At 28.6% G+C, this 16,821-nt stretch overlaps 1 protein-coding gene across 1 annotated transcript; it reads right to left on the bottom strand.

The window, feature by feature from the left end:
- Positions 1–2,625: 2,625 nt before the first annotated feature.
- On the bottom strand, positions 2,626–6,732 carry LOC123226973 (disease resistance protein RGA2-like). The gene is made up of 3 exons (XM_044651564.1): positions 3,435–6,732; positions 3,146–3,272; positions 2,626–2,959 (listed from the first exon to the last, which is right to left on the bottom strand). Exon 1 carries the CDS (start codon positions 6,516–6,518, stop codon positions 3,462–3,464), a length of 3,057 nt encoding a protein of 1,018 aa, XP_044507499.1. The 5' UTR covers positions 6,519–6,732; the 3' UTR covers positions 2,626–2,959; positions 3,146–3,272; positions 3,435–3,461.
- Positions 6,733–16,821: the final 10,089 nt, after the last annotated feature.

Raw genomic sequence — 16,821 nt, 5'->3', positions numbered from 1 at the left:
GAGCTCAATTTTTCTTCGTTTCATTAATAGTTGAAAGTAGTTTTTCATTGGATCAATACCGCAAGACTCCTTCAAAAGCTTAATAAATCCCTCAAATATTATTCCATAAGGAATTTTAATCAATTGTTTGGATCCTCCAACATATTTCATTGTGTTGTTGTCACCTTGAATCTATTCTCCTTGATAACGAACCGATGCATAACCATCCATTTTAATTATCAATCCTACAATGACAAGTTTTTGAAAATAATTATTCATTTATAACAAAAAATCTGGAATACCTATGTAAAACAGTCTTACGATTATTAATATAAAAAAACCTTTCTATTTTTCTAATATTTTATTTAACCCCTAAAATTATTTAACAATTTATATAACACCCTCGTATGTTATTTTATATCAAAATGCATCTATCTGCTCTTAACTTCCATTTAAAACGTTTTTACAATGTTTAATATCAAAATACCCCTTATATTTTTATAAAATTTTATTTAACCCCTTATAATTATCTAATATTTTATTAAACATCCTTGTATAATATTTTGTATCAAAACGTATCTATCTATTTTTAATATTTCTTTAAAAACATTCTTACAATGTTTAATATCAAAATACCCCCTATATTTTTCTAATATTTTTTTAACCCCTTATATTTATCTAACAATTTGTTTAACAACCTTTTATGTAACCTTGAATCAAAATGTATCTATTATTCTTAACATTTCATTTAAAACGTTCTTACAATGTTTAATATCAAAATACCCCCTATATTTTTTAACATTTTTTTAGCCCCCATACTTATTTAATATTTCATTTAATACTCACGTATGTTTCCTATTATCAAAATATATCTATTCATTCTTAACATGTTTTTAAATCCTTCATGATATTATGAAGGATCAAAATACCTCCATATTTTTCTTAACATTTCATATAACCCCCTATAATTATCTAAACTTTCATTCAACACCATATTATGTGGGATATTAATTAAAATCGGTAAAATTTTTTCCGTGTAAACCTTTTTAGGCAAACATACAACGATTTTACTTTTATAAGCAAATTTACTTTTAATTTCAAAAATACCCTCCTCGACTTATTACGTGATTTTCACAGTGTATGGGTGCGTATAAGGTACGTCGGTGCGTGCAGGGTGCATAGGGTGAGTATAAGGTGCGTAGAGTGAGTAAAGGGTGTGTGGGTGCGTATGGGGTGCATGAGTGCGTGCGGGGTGCGTGAGTGCGTGCGAGGTGCGTGCAGGGTGCGTGAGTGCGTGCGAAGTGCGTGAAGGGTGTGTACACACCCTCATATATATATATATATATATATATATAAAAGACAGGGTGCAAGAATGCATGGAGAGTGCGCGCACCCTCCCACTCTCGCACTCTGTTTTATATATATATATATTAAATAATATAATATTTAATATAATATATATAAATAATAATAATAATAATTTTTAAATATATATAATAATATGATGTATATTTAATATATTTTTTAAATATTATATTATATTATTATATTTTTTATATATTATATTATAATATTATACTTTTTAAATATTATATTATATTATAATATTTAATATATATATATATATATATTTATATATTTATATTTTTTACGCACCCACGTATCCTGTACTCATCATACGCATCTTGTATTCACCCTACGCATCCTGCACGTACCTTATACGTACCCATACACTGTGATACGTACACGTAAATTGCTGAAAATCACGTAATACGTCGGGAAGAGTATTTTTGGAATTAAAAGTAAATTTCCTTATAAAAGTAAAATCCTTGTACATTTGCCTAAAAAAGTTTACGCGAAAAAAATTTTATCAATTTTAATTAATATCACATTTTATGTTCTCTGGTATCAAAAAATATCTATCTACTCTTAACTTTTTATTTTAATCCTTCATGTATTATATACTTTCAAAATACCCCCTATATTTTTTAAATATTTTTTAACCCCTACAATTACCTAACATTGCATTTACCACCTTTTATGTTGTCTCATATCAAAATACATCTACCTATTCCTAAAATTTCATTTATAATACTCTTACAATGTTTACTATCAAAATGCCCCCCATATTTTTAAAACAGTTCATTTGACCCCTCATAATTATCTCTTTCTTTATTTGACACCCTTGTATGTTGTTTTGTAACAAAATATATCTATCTATTCTTAACATTTATTTAAATCTTGTATATATTATATAATATCAAAATACCCCTCATATTTATCTAAGATTGCATTTAACCCCTATATTATTATCTAATATTAAAATACCCCCTTTATATGACATATAAACTAGATTTAATAAATGAAATTAATTTTTTAGGTTAAGATTCGTATAAATACCTTTTTCTCACGAATAGTTTTTTTTTAATTGAATTCAAAAATGCGAACTTCTTCTTGGCCATTTATTAAAATTTCCCATTGTTATAAAGCAATGCAGGTAATCAGGTTTGTTATATGCAAAGTCCTGCATTTACTCTCAAATCTATTTCCAGCAACATATTAAATGTCACCATACCAAAAAAAGAGTAGCTCAACAACTTATATCATATCAACAACATTTGCAGATACTGGAGCATCCAATGTTCTCTAGGGGATAGAGGCATTAATTAGTTGCCATTGTTTATTGGTTGTATTTAATAATAATAATCATTATTATTATTATTAGTTTGCATCTAATAACTGGTTACACTTTAAATAATTGAAAAAAAATTAAGGCTTCTAAAAGAGTCAGAATGGGTTGGAGAATCATAAATCCACTGGGGAATCTAAAAAAATATTACAAGCTTTGAAAATGAAATAATTGGGAAGATACCATTCAGGTTATTAAGCTGGCAAGCAAAAATTAAAATTGATGCAGACCTGAATTCCAAGTATTTTGTCCTCATTCCCCAACTGAACTAAGAATTCCCTCAAGTATTTTCTACAAACACAAAACAAGCATCAATAAGAAAAATCGGTGAGCATGAACAAAAAAAATTAATCCATACATTGTAAATGCAAGGACATTCCCTAATTATTTTGCAGGAACAAAAAACAGCCACTTTTTGTTGAAAAAAGAAAACAAGAAAAAAGATCCTCTGCCCATTCAAGAAAAAAATAAGCATACCCTCTTCAAGTTTGAAGTCATGTTCTCTTGGAGCTTCTCTGCACCACTCGTCTAAAACAGGATTGAAGTTATATACAGGGTCTGCCCAAGCTATCCAGTCGACAATGTATTTTACATCCTTCAGGTCCTATAAATATTAGCGGATAGTTGATGATTCTTGCATCAGCATATTTGTTGAAGCAGCATAACAATTGCAAATAGAATAACAAGGAACTGAATCGGAAAACATTAAAAGGGCAAGTATTTACTCAAAAATAGTACTAAGAATGATTGATCGAGAAGTTTTGACCTGTTTAAGAAGAAGTCTCCTCTGGATTCAACTGAAATCGGCAATGAAACGAAGACCCATGCGACGAATATCTTCCAATTCCAGCTCAGGTTCTTCATAGGATGTAATTTTCCAATTTTGTAAACATGGGAGAAACTTTAATGCTTGATCCAGTTGACTAATTTTTGGACATGACAAAATTTTCAAATCCACAAGAGCAGTCAGATTTTGCAAGGCACCCACTGGAAGAGATTCTAGATCAGGAATTTTAAACATAAGCATTGACTTTAAATTGGAGAGAGGGGCAGAAAAGCAAGAGGAAGTTGATGGTTCCCCTTTATTCTTCAACGTCATCGTCATCATCCGCTGCAGTGGTTTCGAGCTAGTCTTGAGCAATTTCAATTCTACCAAAGATGGATACAGTGGCATGAACATCAAATTGGGGCAGTTTTGGATATCTAATTTGGAAAGACAAGGAAATGAAGGCAACTCTGTATCATTATAATCATGCTTCCTCCACCATCCCTTTAATTCAGGACAATCGCAAAGGGTGAATTGCTCTAGGGATGGGAAGAATGTTGCTGGCAACGTGGACCAACTCTCATTTGCTTCATCTGAAATAAACTCCAGATCATCTAGATGGCTAAGACACAGAGTCTTCAAACATGGCAATTTATCCAACGGTGGGATATGTTTGCATCTTCTACATTTTTTAATACTAATTGAAGTTAACTTTGTAAGAGACGAAAGCCAATCACACAGTTTAACACCCATGAATGATCTCACACTGATTTTCTTAAGATTTGAGTGTGGCTTTAGACCTTCTAACACCTCTACTTCATCTATTCCTTCATTTCCTTGAACCTCTCTATCATCACTTCTTCCCCAATCCAATGTCAGAGCCCAAAGAAATTGCTTCCCTTCTAAGTTGGCCGACTTTCTACTTGCCTCAAATTTTAAGTTTTTAATCTTGAGTTTTCCTCTCAAGTTGTTCAGCCCATGTAATTCCTCTGTCCCACTATGATCACTTTTTCTTTTGGACTGTTTGCTTACCACAAATAGTGGTAAAGTCTGAAGATTAGTTAAATGCCCCAGTCCATATGGCATTCCAGTTAAAGAATCACACTTTTTGTTTATAAGATGTCTAAGGTTCACCATTTTTTTAATATCTCTTGGTAGTTCCATAAGCACTCTACAGTAAGACAGATCTAATGTTTCCAGATTTATTAGTCTTGACAATGAATCAGAAAGTATTTTAATATCTACACCAGAAAAATTGAGATATCGCAAATGCTTCAATTCACCAATTAAACTCAAAAGTTTCCCATTTGAACTCAGCAGTTTATGAAATTTTAACCCTCCAAAATCCAATGCTCGTAAGTATGCATAACTAGTTAAAATTTCATCACCATGATCCAAGTTGAAACCCCAATTTAATCTACAAAATAAAAGCAAAGTTCTTATATTATTTCCACTATATAACACAACTGGAAATTTCCATGATGCTTTTACTTCACCACAATCTAGAGATAAATGGCGACATCTTACATTCACACTTTCAACCTTTTCAAATGTTTGCATGGTGCATTCAGTTCCTGCAACCAATTGTGCAAGGTCATGCATAAGATCATGCATCTTACAAGCGACTACATTGCCCCATCTATCATATTCTGGATCTTGGAAAAATGATCCTGAAAGTAGAGTCAAAAAATATTTATCTCCAACATTTTCTGGACACTCTCTTTTTGACATTTGAATAAACCCTTGCGCCATCCAAAGATGAATCAATTTTCGCTTCTTAATCTTATAATCCTTTGGAAACAATGCACAATAAGCAAAACATTGTTTCAAGTTTGAAGGGAGATGATCATAGCTGAGCTTGAGCAATGGTAAAATATCACTTTCTTCTTTAATCACCTTTGACATTTCATTTTCCTTAAAATTCAGCCAGTCATCTTCCTTATTATTACCAGACAGTAATTGTGCTATTGTCATTATGACAAGAGGAACTCCACCACACTTTGTTACAATCCCTTTTCCTATCTCTATTAATTTTGAATCTTTTGGTTCCACCCCATGTTGAAAGGCTTTTTGGGTAAACAAAGACCAAGACTTTTTTTCATCTAGTCCTGTCAAGGTATAGACATAAGATTCAAGTTTGCTAGTAACCTTAGCAACTACTTTACCACGTGTAGTAACTAGTATCTTGCTTCCTTTTGAACCATTCATTAATAGATCAGTCAATTCATCCCATTTATTATGCTTTTCATTCCATACATCATCCAAAACTAGTAGATATCTTTTCCCATCAATTTCTTTTCTAAGGAATTCTTGCAATTCGTTCAAATGAAAATTTTCAAGTTCTTTACGAGTTGCAGATTTTATTATCTTTTCGACAATTGTCTTTACAGTAAAATCCTCAGAAACACACACCCACATCCTTAATTGAAAATAGTTTATGACATTCTCATCATTATAAACAAGCTGAGCAAGTGTGGTTTTTCCTACTCCCCCTAGTCCAACTATGGTAACAATTGAAACATTCACAGGATCATTTGAGTCCAATACAAGTCTTATAACTTTATCTTTATCATTATCTCTTCCAATTACCTTTTCTACACGTATGAAAGAATGAGTTTCCCTTTCTATACTTATGACTCCCTTTTCAACAAGGTGCTCAGAAAAGTGGAACTGCTTATCATTTTTAATCTCATCGAGTTTCTCCCTGATAGTCTTAATCTTATGAGCCATTCTAAGACTATATGCAATTTGATTATATTTGGAGAAAAAGATTCGTACCTCATATGCCAATTTGTTTCCAGTCATCACCTCTCGCCGTCGAAGTTCAGTGGAGAAATCATCTAACAAGTCATCTGCATCATAAAAAGCATCTTTAAGCCTCTGGATCCAATTGGTTACCTGTTGATTCATTTTGTTGTGCTGCTCCTCAGCATCAAGAAGTGTTGATTTGATAGTGTTGACAGTCTCGTTGAGTTTTTGAATCTCATCCTTAACACCCCATGCCAATTTGCCTTCTTGGAGAAGCAAGGATCCCAACCCTTCCAAGATTTTGCCCGCAACACTAAATAGAATGCCTTCAGCCATTTGTTCTCAGTTGATAGTGATGCAAACTGATTTTTTTCAAGAGGTAGCTGTGAAAATTAGTTGTAAGACAATATTGGTGATGTTTATAGACAAAAGTCAGGACTCTTAACATAAAATATGAAGAAGACACTTGACTTGTTGATGGAATCCAAAGTGAAAAGGAAAAAGGTCGTAAATTCTTTTGGCGTAATGATAGAAAAAGACGAGCAGCTATCAACAGAATGTTTTGCTATGTGAATAGTAAACATTAATCTATTAAGGGTTTGTAATTCTTTATTTGCATCAAAACATTATTTACTACCAATTTTTTTTATGGCCACGTTCTGTGGTACGCCGGGCAGGGTCTACCCACCAGATTGTGGATATCCCATTAGCCGGCCAGCATAAGCAAGCAATAAGCATCAAGTAATTGGGGTGTGTGCAGTCGAGTTTAATATGTTTCGAGAGTATTTTTAATCCAAACTGGAATTTTTAAACCTAACCAAACTAAAAAAATACAGTTTTGTTTGGTTTAAATTATAATTTGAACATATTAAACTCATTCATTTATAAATATATATTATTTAATAAAATTAAAATTTTTTAAAACATAATATAAACATATAAATGTAAAATAAATATATAATATATATTCAATATAAATATAAAAAAAATTGCATATCTAATTATTTATCAGAAAAGTTTATCAAATATATATATAATACGATTTACAATCAAGAAAACTAAACAATTAACATTGTGATTTTGTCCTTGGGGAGAATCATTCATTGACTTTGAGATGATTGAGTCTTGAACATGTCCGAACAATGCCTGTGTGAGAATCATTCACACAGGCAATAGTTTCTGCTATTGGTATATTTACACTTAGGAGATTTTCGTTTAATATAATATATATATTAATTTTTCAATTATACGTCATTTTCAAAACCACTCAAAGTTTTGGTAAAATAATTGATTTTGATGTGATGGCATAAAATTCAAATTTGAAAATAAAATATGCTTTATGACTTGTAATAAGAAACGTCATAATGAAAACAAGAAAAAAGATAACTTTTTCTCTAAAAGAAACAGGAATTATGGTGATAGATATGTTATAATAAAGAGTATGACCCATCATAACTATTAAATATTCCTTTTTCTCTAAAACTTTCTACAACTAAAACAAAATTCTATCTAAGAATAGAAAAGAAATCCACAAATTCATTATTAATTGAATACTAAACCACTAAATAATATTTTTAATTTAATCCTATAAATTATATCAAATTAAATAATTTTACTGTTAACGTTTATTATGGTCAAATAATTGTTACCTGTCCAAGTAGCTGTCCAAAAATTATTTAATCACATAATGATATATTACTTAAATATCATTAAAATTAATAAAGGATATAATTAGATTCAAATGGTAAAATTATTTTGAATCGCTCAAGGATTATAATTTAATTTAATTTAATTTATAAAATAATATGATTTTAGTTGATATATTAAAAAAAATATTTACAGTTAGGATATTTTTTAAATTGAATTAAATTATAAATTATTTTTAAAAAGAAAATATATATCATATTTGATAAATTTTTTAATAAATAATTAAATGCAAAGCTTGTTTTATAAAATTTATTTTATTATTTTCTCAACATATTTATTATATATATTTTATTTGTTTATTTAATATTCTATATAATTATTAAGTTTTAAATATTTAAGAGTGAATGATTTTTAATATATTTAAACCCTAATATATATCAAATCAATCCGTATTTTTTCAATTTAGTTTAAAACTTAAAATAATTTAATTTGGATTAAAATTTTTTAAACTATTTTTCAGTTTGATGCAAAAATATTCTTAAATTATACTAAACTAGACCGTACACACTTCTTATTAGATTCCTTTACCTTTCATAATTGAAGCGGTAAAGATGGGTGTATCCAAATAAAATAAAAAATTTGAAATTTATTGATGATATATCTTAATTAAATAATCAAACTTTTACTTTATTTAATATAATAATTATATAATTAATTATTAATTTTAAAATTTTATTTATTTAACATGAACGGTTAGAGTAATGTAAGGTTTCTATTGAGCCAGCACAATTTATTGCAAGATTAAAAAAAGGTCAAAGAAAAAAGTAAGGAAACAGTTCCCCGTATAAAACATGATAACACATTATTTGTATATCTAATTGTATATTAAAAATTTGCACATATAATTTTATTGATAACTTATATTCAATCATATAATAACATATATCAAATATATATATATTTATATATTCAAAATAAGTACATATAATTTTATTGTCGTTACAAACAGTAAACAGTAATTTATCATTTCATTGAAAGTGATACTATCATAAGATATTTTTAATTTGGTAATTATATTTCTAATTAATCAATTATGTAATTTTGGTATGTTAGATATAAGGAATAGAATCCAGTTATAATACGTACATATATATATATATACATATATATATATAAATATATATATATATATCTAGAAGTGTGAAAAACATAGCCATTCTAGCTTGATTCTCACAAATTTGACGTTCGATGCAGCATCGTTTGCTAGCTATGTTGGCGAGTCATGTTTCTGTAATATCAAAGAGATTGAAGTTTCTTATGCCAGCCATTTAGTAATTAGCTTTTACCTTTAAATCTAAACAGTAGTAGTAACTTAATAATTCCTTTTCACTTTGCAGGATTTGTTGGGAAGAATATATATTTTGATCTTTGTACTATCAATTTTCACGAATGTGAATGCTGCTTATGGGAAAGCATTTAACGTTGTGAATTATGGAGCGATTGGTGTTGGAAAGTCAAAAGATACCTGGGTAATAAATAAAATATCTTTTCCACCTTTTCATATATACATATTTCATTTACTTCAAAACTGAATGTTCCTGTTTTCAAGAAACAAATTAAACTTGTGAGTTTCGATTGTTTTGTTTACATCAGCATATATTTAGATTATAATACAAAAATTCTGTAGAATCATTTCCAACATTGATGGACGGGTCAGGGGTAGTTTTTCATGATTTTGCACGTAGTGCAATTTTGTTTTAATAGCTGAAAATATAGCAGTAGTTTCTGCTATTGCTATATTTACACTTAGGGGATTTTCGTTTAATATAATATATATATATATATATATATTTATTATGTTTTTCAATTATACGTTATTTTCAAAACCACTCAAAGTTTTGGTAAAATAATTGATTTTGATGTGATGGCATAAAATAAAGTTTTGAGACAGTGAGAAAAATGAATTGATCTTTTTAGTTTGATTCACGAGTTTACTGTTTCCAGCTATTCAAATCAGTTGATGCAGTGGGAATGCATTTAAATGCCTCTCATCTTGTACAAATGAAATTCATTCATAAAAGTAACTTCTCATGAAAGATATAATTGGCTCTTTATTGAAGAACAATACTATGTGTACCTATTTTGGGTACATAAATATATACACACTCATATATGTCATCATATGATTGGTTATTGTTTTATTCTTAATTCAAAATCATCCAATCATATGATGACACATATGAATGCGTATATATTTGTGTACCCAAAGTGGATACACATAGTTTTATTGTTTATTGAATAGGTGAAAAGACTTATTTCCTCCTCAAACTTTTACTCGTTAAGTTTTGAAAATTTAAATATTTATCAGTCTGTTAAATTTTATTGTTATTATTAGAAGTAAAAATGTCATTTAGAAATTTTATTTAAAAAATTTATTACATTTTTTCACTTTAGTTTTAAAATTAACAATTTTTCTTTTAATTTAGGGTTTTCATTTTTAGGGTTAACAATCAGCCTTTTAAAATTTAAAATATTGATTTATACCTCAAAAAATTAATTCTTTTTTTTGGAGACTATTTTTTCCAGCAATTCATTTCAATACATTGTCAACCCTACTTCTAACATCTCTTTTTTTTTTTCGGTGATTTCCCAATGTAAAAATCACTTAAAATCCAATTAAAATAATCAGATTTACTGTATAAATCTGTGTATTAGCTAATGCATAAATCAACATCCAAATCAGTAAAATAGTCCAAGAGTGCTTTTGGAAATTTGGATATGATACAAACAAAACTAACTTTGACAAAGTTTCTGTCAAAAATGCTTTTGGAAATTTGGAAAGGTACTTTCAAATTGACAAAATTCAGCAACCAATGGAGTCTCCAAACTCATTGCCTTACACCGATCAACATTTTCCATTCATAGTATTTAAAACGATAAAAAATAATAAAAATTAAAAGAATTATTTCATCTCCAGCTTGGATTTTGATTAGAGCTTCAATTTCAGGGTTAAAAAAACTTAATTCTCACTCTACTTCACTAGTAATGTGTCATGATCTTCCGAATACAAGCCAATTAAGTGAAATCGTACTATCACTTTTATGAATTTACTCAGAATTATTACTACGATTTACTCATATTTATTTTAATATTAGTTATTTTTTAATTATATTACCATTTTATGTGTATTATATAAATATATATATCTCAATTATGATATTATCCTATTTGCATAATACAAGCTATGATTGTTTTAATTATTACTCTGTTTAAGTTTTTTATTATATTTATTTTTCTTTTTGTCAAAAGCAAACTGTGGTTATATCAATTTTTATAATTGTTTCATATTTGTAAATACAAATTATAATTGCATCTCATTTGCAATCTGAAGTTTGGAAAATCATGAATCTGGAACTGAAATCATGAATATTATTTGTACATTTATTTATAATATAGTAATTGTATCTGATTTGTAACTTCAAGTTTGTAAAATTGTTAGAATATATATTTATATACATATGGGCTCAAAATCCTAAATTTCATCAAAATATTTATTTGTTTTATAATAACTATATCTTTTTTGCAATATGAAGTTTGCATAAATTAAATATGGATTTGAAGTCTAAAATATCATTAACATTAAAATTTAAAATACTATAATATTTTGAATATTAATATTCTAAATATTAATTCTAAACTGTAAACTTTAAACTAGAAATTTTGTAAATATGAGATAATATCTAAAGCTGAAGTTTCAAAGATTAATTTCAATATATTATTTACAAAACTATAAGTTCTGTGAGTATGGACAATATTTGAACCTGAAGTTTCTAAAATTTGATAGATATAATTAAATTGACTTTTTACATAACTCTCTGCCTAGAATTTATGAGCTTTGAAAAAGTGATTAAATAAAATGTCTCAAAATGAAAAATCTAATGCCACTATATTATAGACATCACATTCTTGAATGATTGCAAAGTGAATATATGAATATAATGATAGATATACTAAATTTGTAGAGAAATTTGAAAGATAAATTTAAATATTAGATTTAATAATACTTCTAATAGCCCTGTAATTTAGTACAACTTTGTGATTTTTAGAATTTTTTCCTAATTAAAATAATCTGAAAGATAAAATATTCTCCAAATTTCATCCTTATAATGTGCTCCTGTAATAATAATATCGGGAAAGAAATTCTAAATTAATTTTATATTTCTTGTTAATGAAAAACCATCAAACTCACCTCACAAACAATGCACCATTCCCTAAAGTGAACATAACTACTAGATTTAATTATCATGGATGTGAGTAAGGTCTTGGATGAAACAATTTTGACCCAAAGATGATTATAATAGAAAATCTCAGTCATACTGTTAGAAGTGGACTAAGATTGAAATGAAATAAAAAATAATGCAGAGTAAACTATAAAATAATCAATGTGATTGTAAACATCATTGGTTGTATATATGTAGTATACACAAACATTGGGTGATCTATATTATACATCCATAAAAAAGTAATCAAATTTTTTGATGATTTAGATCATATTGATCTAATGAATCTTGATGTTTCATGACTTCTTTCAAGAATAAAAATATATGCCACTTGACTAATGACGTGCATGCCCAAAAATTTTCATAATTAAAATCCATAATAAATCCTTATTTTGGAGTTATAAATATTATTTTGTGTACGTTATAATTAACGTAATTTTTAAATGGAAGGATATGAACTCCAAAATTGAAACATAAAAACTTCAAAAACTGATGATTGAGATATATGTTTGGTGGACAATACAACAACATACATAATTCTTAAAGAAAATAAATTTTTTTTAACATTAGCACTAATTGAAGCTAAGTAAACATGATTTCAAGATCAATAAATCTGGTTGAAAGCTTCAGAAAAACCACAATTTTATTGAAAAAGAAGACCAAATTAAGCATAAATGATGTATTATATTTCAAGTAGATCCAATAAAAAATCTACTTAAGTTTAAAGATATAAGAAATAATGTTATCACATAAAAACCATAAGTAAAAGTGGTGTAGAATTCTTTTGTATAATTGGTAATGCTTCCAAAAAAAGACTTGTACTAGAAAAATTGGCCACTTTATCATCAGATTATATTATATAATTATAAAGGCAATTGAAAACTATGCAATATCGAACAAGAAGCTCTCCAATCCAAAAGAATTTATGCTTTCGCATAACTGTCTAGGTCACTCAAGATCTATAATAATGCGTAGAATTGTTGAAAATTCATATTAACATGCACTAAATAATCATAAGATTTTCTTATCCAGTGCAAAATTCTGCATCGTCTATTCACAAGGCAAATTAGTAATCTTAAATTAGGGATGGACTCAAATTGAGTTGAGTTTGAGTTTTAACTTACTTGAGCTTAACTTAGCATAAGAAGAGTTGAACTTGAGCCTAGACATAATCAAGTTCAATGAGTTTTGAAGGATATACACTCAAGTTAGAGCTCAATGTGTCGAGAGATGTTTACGCTCGACTTGTATGGACTCAATACTATAGATACAAGCTTAACCATAATCGAGTTCGAGAATTAAAATGCAAATTTAATTAAAGTATCTACAAATGGAATTCCTTTCATTAATTGAATAACAAATACAGATTGCTCATTACAAAAGCCAAAACATAAAAACATTCATCAATTCTACAATATTTTGGTTTGGAGACTCACAAATATAATACAAGGAACAAATTAGGACAAAGCATATGAACGAGTTGAATGGCAAGCATCATACAAGTAAACAATATTATTTATCAAATACAAAAGACAAACTCAATCTCATTCTCCTATATGCAGTCACAATAAAATTAGCAAAACTAACAAAATCTATTTGCAATCTCTCTAACTTCTATAAGTTTTCAACTTTTTTTATCCCTTTATTGCATCATTAGAGATTGTCTTTGATGCTAAGTGACCAAATTTTAAAGAAACACCTCGTTTACTACCTATAGGTGGCTTATGTGTAGTGGCTGGCCTAGAAGAGGGGTGATTACTTCCTCTTAGAGGCAATGTAACCTCAATTTCACTATAAATCTGCATGAAAATATATGACAGATAAATAAATAATAAAACTATGTACACATATTTTTTATATATAATTTGGATACACAGATAATATATTATCATGCGATTAGATGATTTCGAATTAAAGATAAAGTAATACTCAATCAAATGATGACACATAATTTATATACCCAAATTATGTAAAAAAATATGTACATATAACATTGCTCATAAATAAATAAATTAGATTGCCAACCAAGGAAATGAATGATAAGCAGAAGGAATAGACATTTGTACAAAGTAACTGACTAACTTTTCATATTTTTTCATTCAATGCATGATTTTGACTTAACCACCTTCATAAATAAACATATTTATAGTTTCTATAACTAAAGATTTCTTATATTACTCTAGAAGAAATACCGAAAGTTTTCTCAAAGGCAACGATTTCAATTGCCTTAAGGGAAAGCATTTTGTCCTTGTTTGGATTGTCTTGCCACCATGGAAGTGTATTAAAATCTGACATGATTGAATGTTGGGTAGTCTTTACACAACTTTCTTCTAAGTAGATTTCCAACTTTAACTAAATGATTGGTTCTTATTATATCCTCCTCATGTGCTTCATTAACCACTGCCAAACTTCATTTCTAACCGATTTACCATGGGAAATTCGAGACTTGGATGTTTTGCCTACAATGTTGACATCCAAATAAATACATAATATTTTAAATAAAGTTTTTAAACAAGTTGTTAATGAAAAATTAGACTTTATTTAATAAATTATGTTTGTGATTGTGCGATGCTTTGTTTTTTTAAGGAAACAGTGTCCACACATTCATTGTATAATGATTCTATTGTCTTCTATTAACGATATAAAATGGGAAAAGTCAACTTAACATATCAAACTTTATCATAGAAAAATCACAAAGATAAATAACAAATTAGAAATAAGTAAATTAGTAATATGTCTAATGAGAACAAAATATGCAAAAATTAAAAAAGCCACAATTCATTTCAAGTTATTTACCTCAAATCCATAGTGCTTGGCAATAGCCATAGACACATTTACCTTTCTTAATACTTATCAAACTTAATTGTTATCCTAGTAATCATGCTTGCCACATACGGATCAAGATCAAATTCTTGTTATGTAAAAATCTCCTTAATCCTGTTACTGTATTGGCTGCGTCATTGAAAATCTTCAAAAACTCACAATGACAACTACCTCACCTCACTTGTTTTGACATTCTTAACACTCTCTTGGATGTTTTTAATAACTTGTTTAATCTCATCAACCCTATCTTCAACCAATAGATTGATCATGTGAGTTGTGCACCTAATGTGCTATGAAATTTCTATCACACAAGAATGTTGCTAGCGATGTGAAACAGAGTCCTCAAACATGGCAAGGTATCCAATGGTGGGATATGTTTGTATCTTCTACATTTTTTTATACTAACTAAAGTTAACTTTGTAAGAGAGAAAAACCAATCAACGGTTTAACGCCTATGAATGATCTCACACTGATTTTCTTAAGATTTAGGTATGGCTTTAGAACTTCTAACACCTCTACTTCATCTATTCCTTCATTTCCTTGAACCTCTTTATCATCACTTCTTCACTAATCCAATGTCAGAGATCGAAGAAATTGCTTCCCTTCTAAGTTAGCCGACTTTCTACTTGCCTTAAATTTTAGGTTTTTAATCTTAAGTTTTCCTCTCAAGTTATTTAGCCCATATAATTCCTCTATCCCAATATGATTACTTTTTCTGTTGGCTCATTTAGTTCTTTGGCTCACTACAGATAATGGTAGAGTCAAAGACATATAACAACCCAAGAACACCACTCCCTTTCTTTCTATCCCGCCAAACAAAAACAAGATTGAAAACAATAGAAAGCATTACACACAAAGACTAAAGATCAAACTAACCTAAAACACATTTACAACCATAAACAAAAATAACCATATACATCCATTTACACATATATAACAAGACAAGATGAGAACACCAACCACAAACTCTGTGCCTTCTCATAATGGAAAGAAAGTAAGGAGCAACTCTAGCAAGCAAAATGAAGTTGTCCAACCAACAAAAAAGATTCCTACAAATTGAAACTAATAGAAGCAGTTTCCCTAAAGGGCAAAATCTAGCAAACATCAATACAACTACCTAACCAGAAATAAAAGGGCAACATAGCTTCTGCCTTCAAAAATCTTAATGACAAAGAGAACAAGGGGCCGACAAGAATCAGGGAACAAGGGGCCTTCAACAAATACGTGTTTGCATAAGCTGAAATTAGGTATTACTTGTTTTTACTCTTTGTAAAACCCATAGATTTTGTTCAATGCATCGATCTGAGCATAAAATAGTTGTCGCATATTAGAAGGAAGCATTCATGCACTCTGGCACACTTGAAACAATAATCCACAAGCTGTCATGCACCAAAACATGGTCCCACACACCTTCACAAGTTAAAATAGTCTAGTATTACTAGTACTCATATAATACATTCTTATGGCTATGCAGTTGGGCAACTTGCAACATATTTTTCAACTCAAATTCCAATTTGGATTCATAACTCAAATGCATTATGTTCAAAAGCGTGTGTGAGATTTTCATGGGTACCTTTTAGAAGTCATTGACATCCCTGATAAGCAGATTTTCTAGTCCGTATATGGCATGTCATCTAGCCCAAATATGTATAATTTATATTATTATAATGTAGCCTAAATAGGAATCCTAATCCTTTGAAATAAGAAAAATAATAAATAACCAAACTAAAATTCTAATCTCATGAAATAGAAAAATAATAAATAACTAAATTGGAATCCTAATCATATGATATAGGAAAAATAATAAATAATAAGTCAAAATCAGACTGAATCAAAATTAGATTAAATTAGAATCAGATCTGATTAGAATTAGATTAAACAAGAATATG

The sequence above is a fragment of the Mangifera indica genome, chromosome 10, assembly GCF_011075055.1.
Source record: "Mangifera indica cultivar Alphonso chromosome 10, CATAS_Mindica_2.1, whole genome shotgun sequence".
Lineage (NCBI taxonomy): Eukaryota > Viridiplantae > Streptophyta > Magnoliopsida > Sapindales > Anacardiaceae > Mangifera > Mangifera indica.
This window is presented reverse-complemented; position numbering and strand designations above follow the sequence as displayed.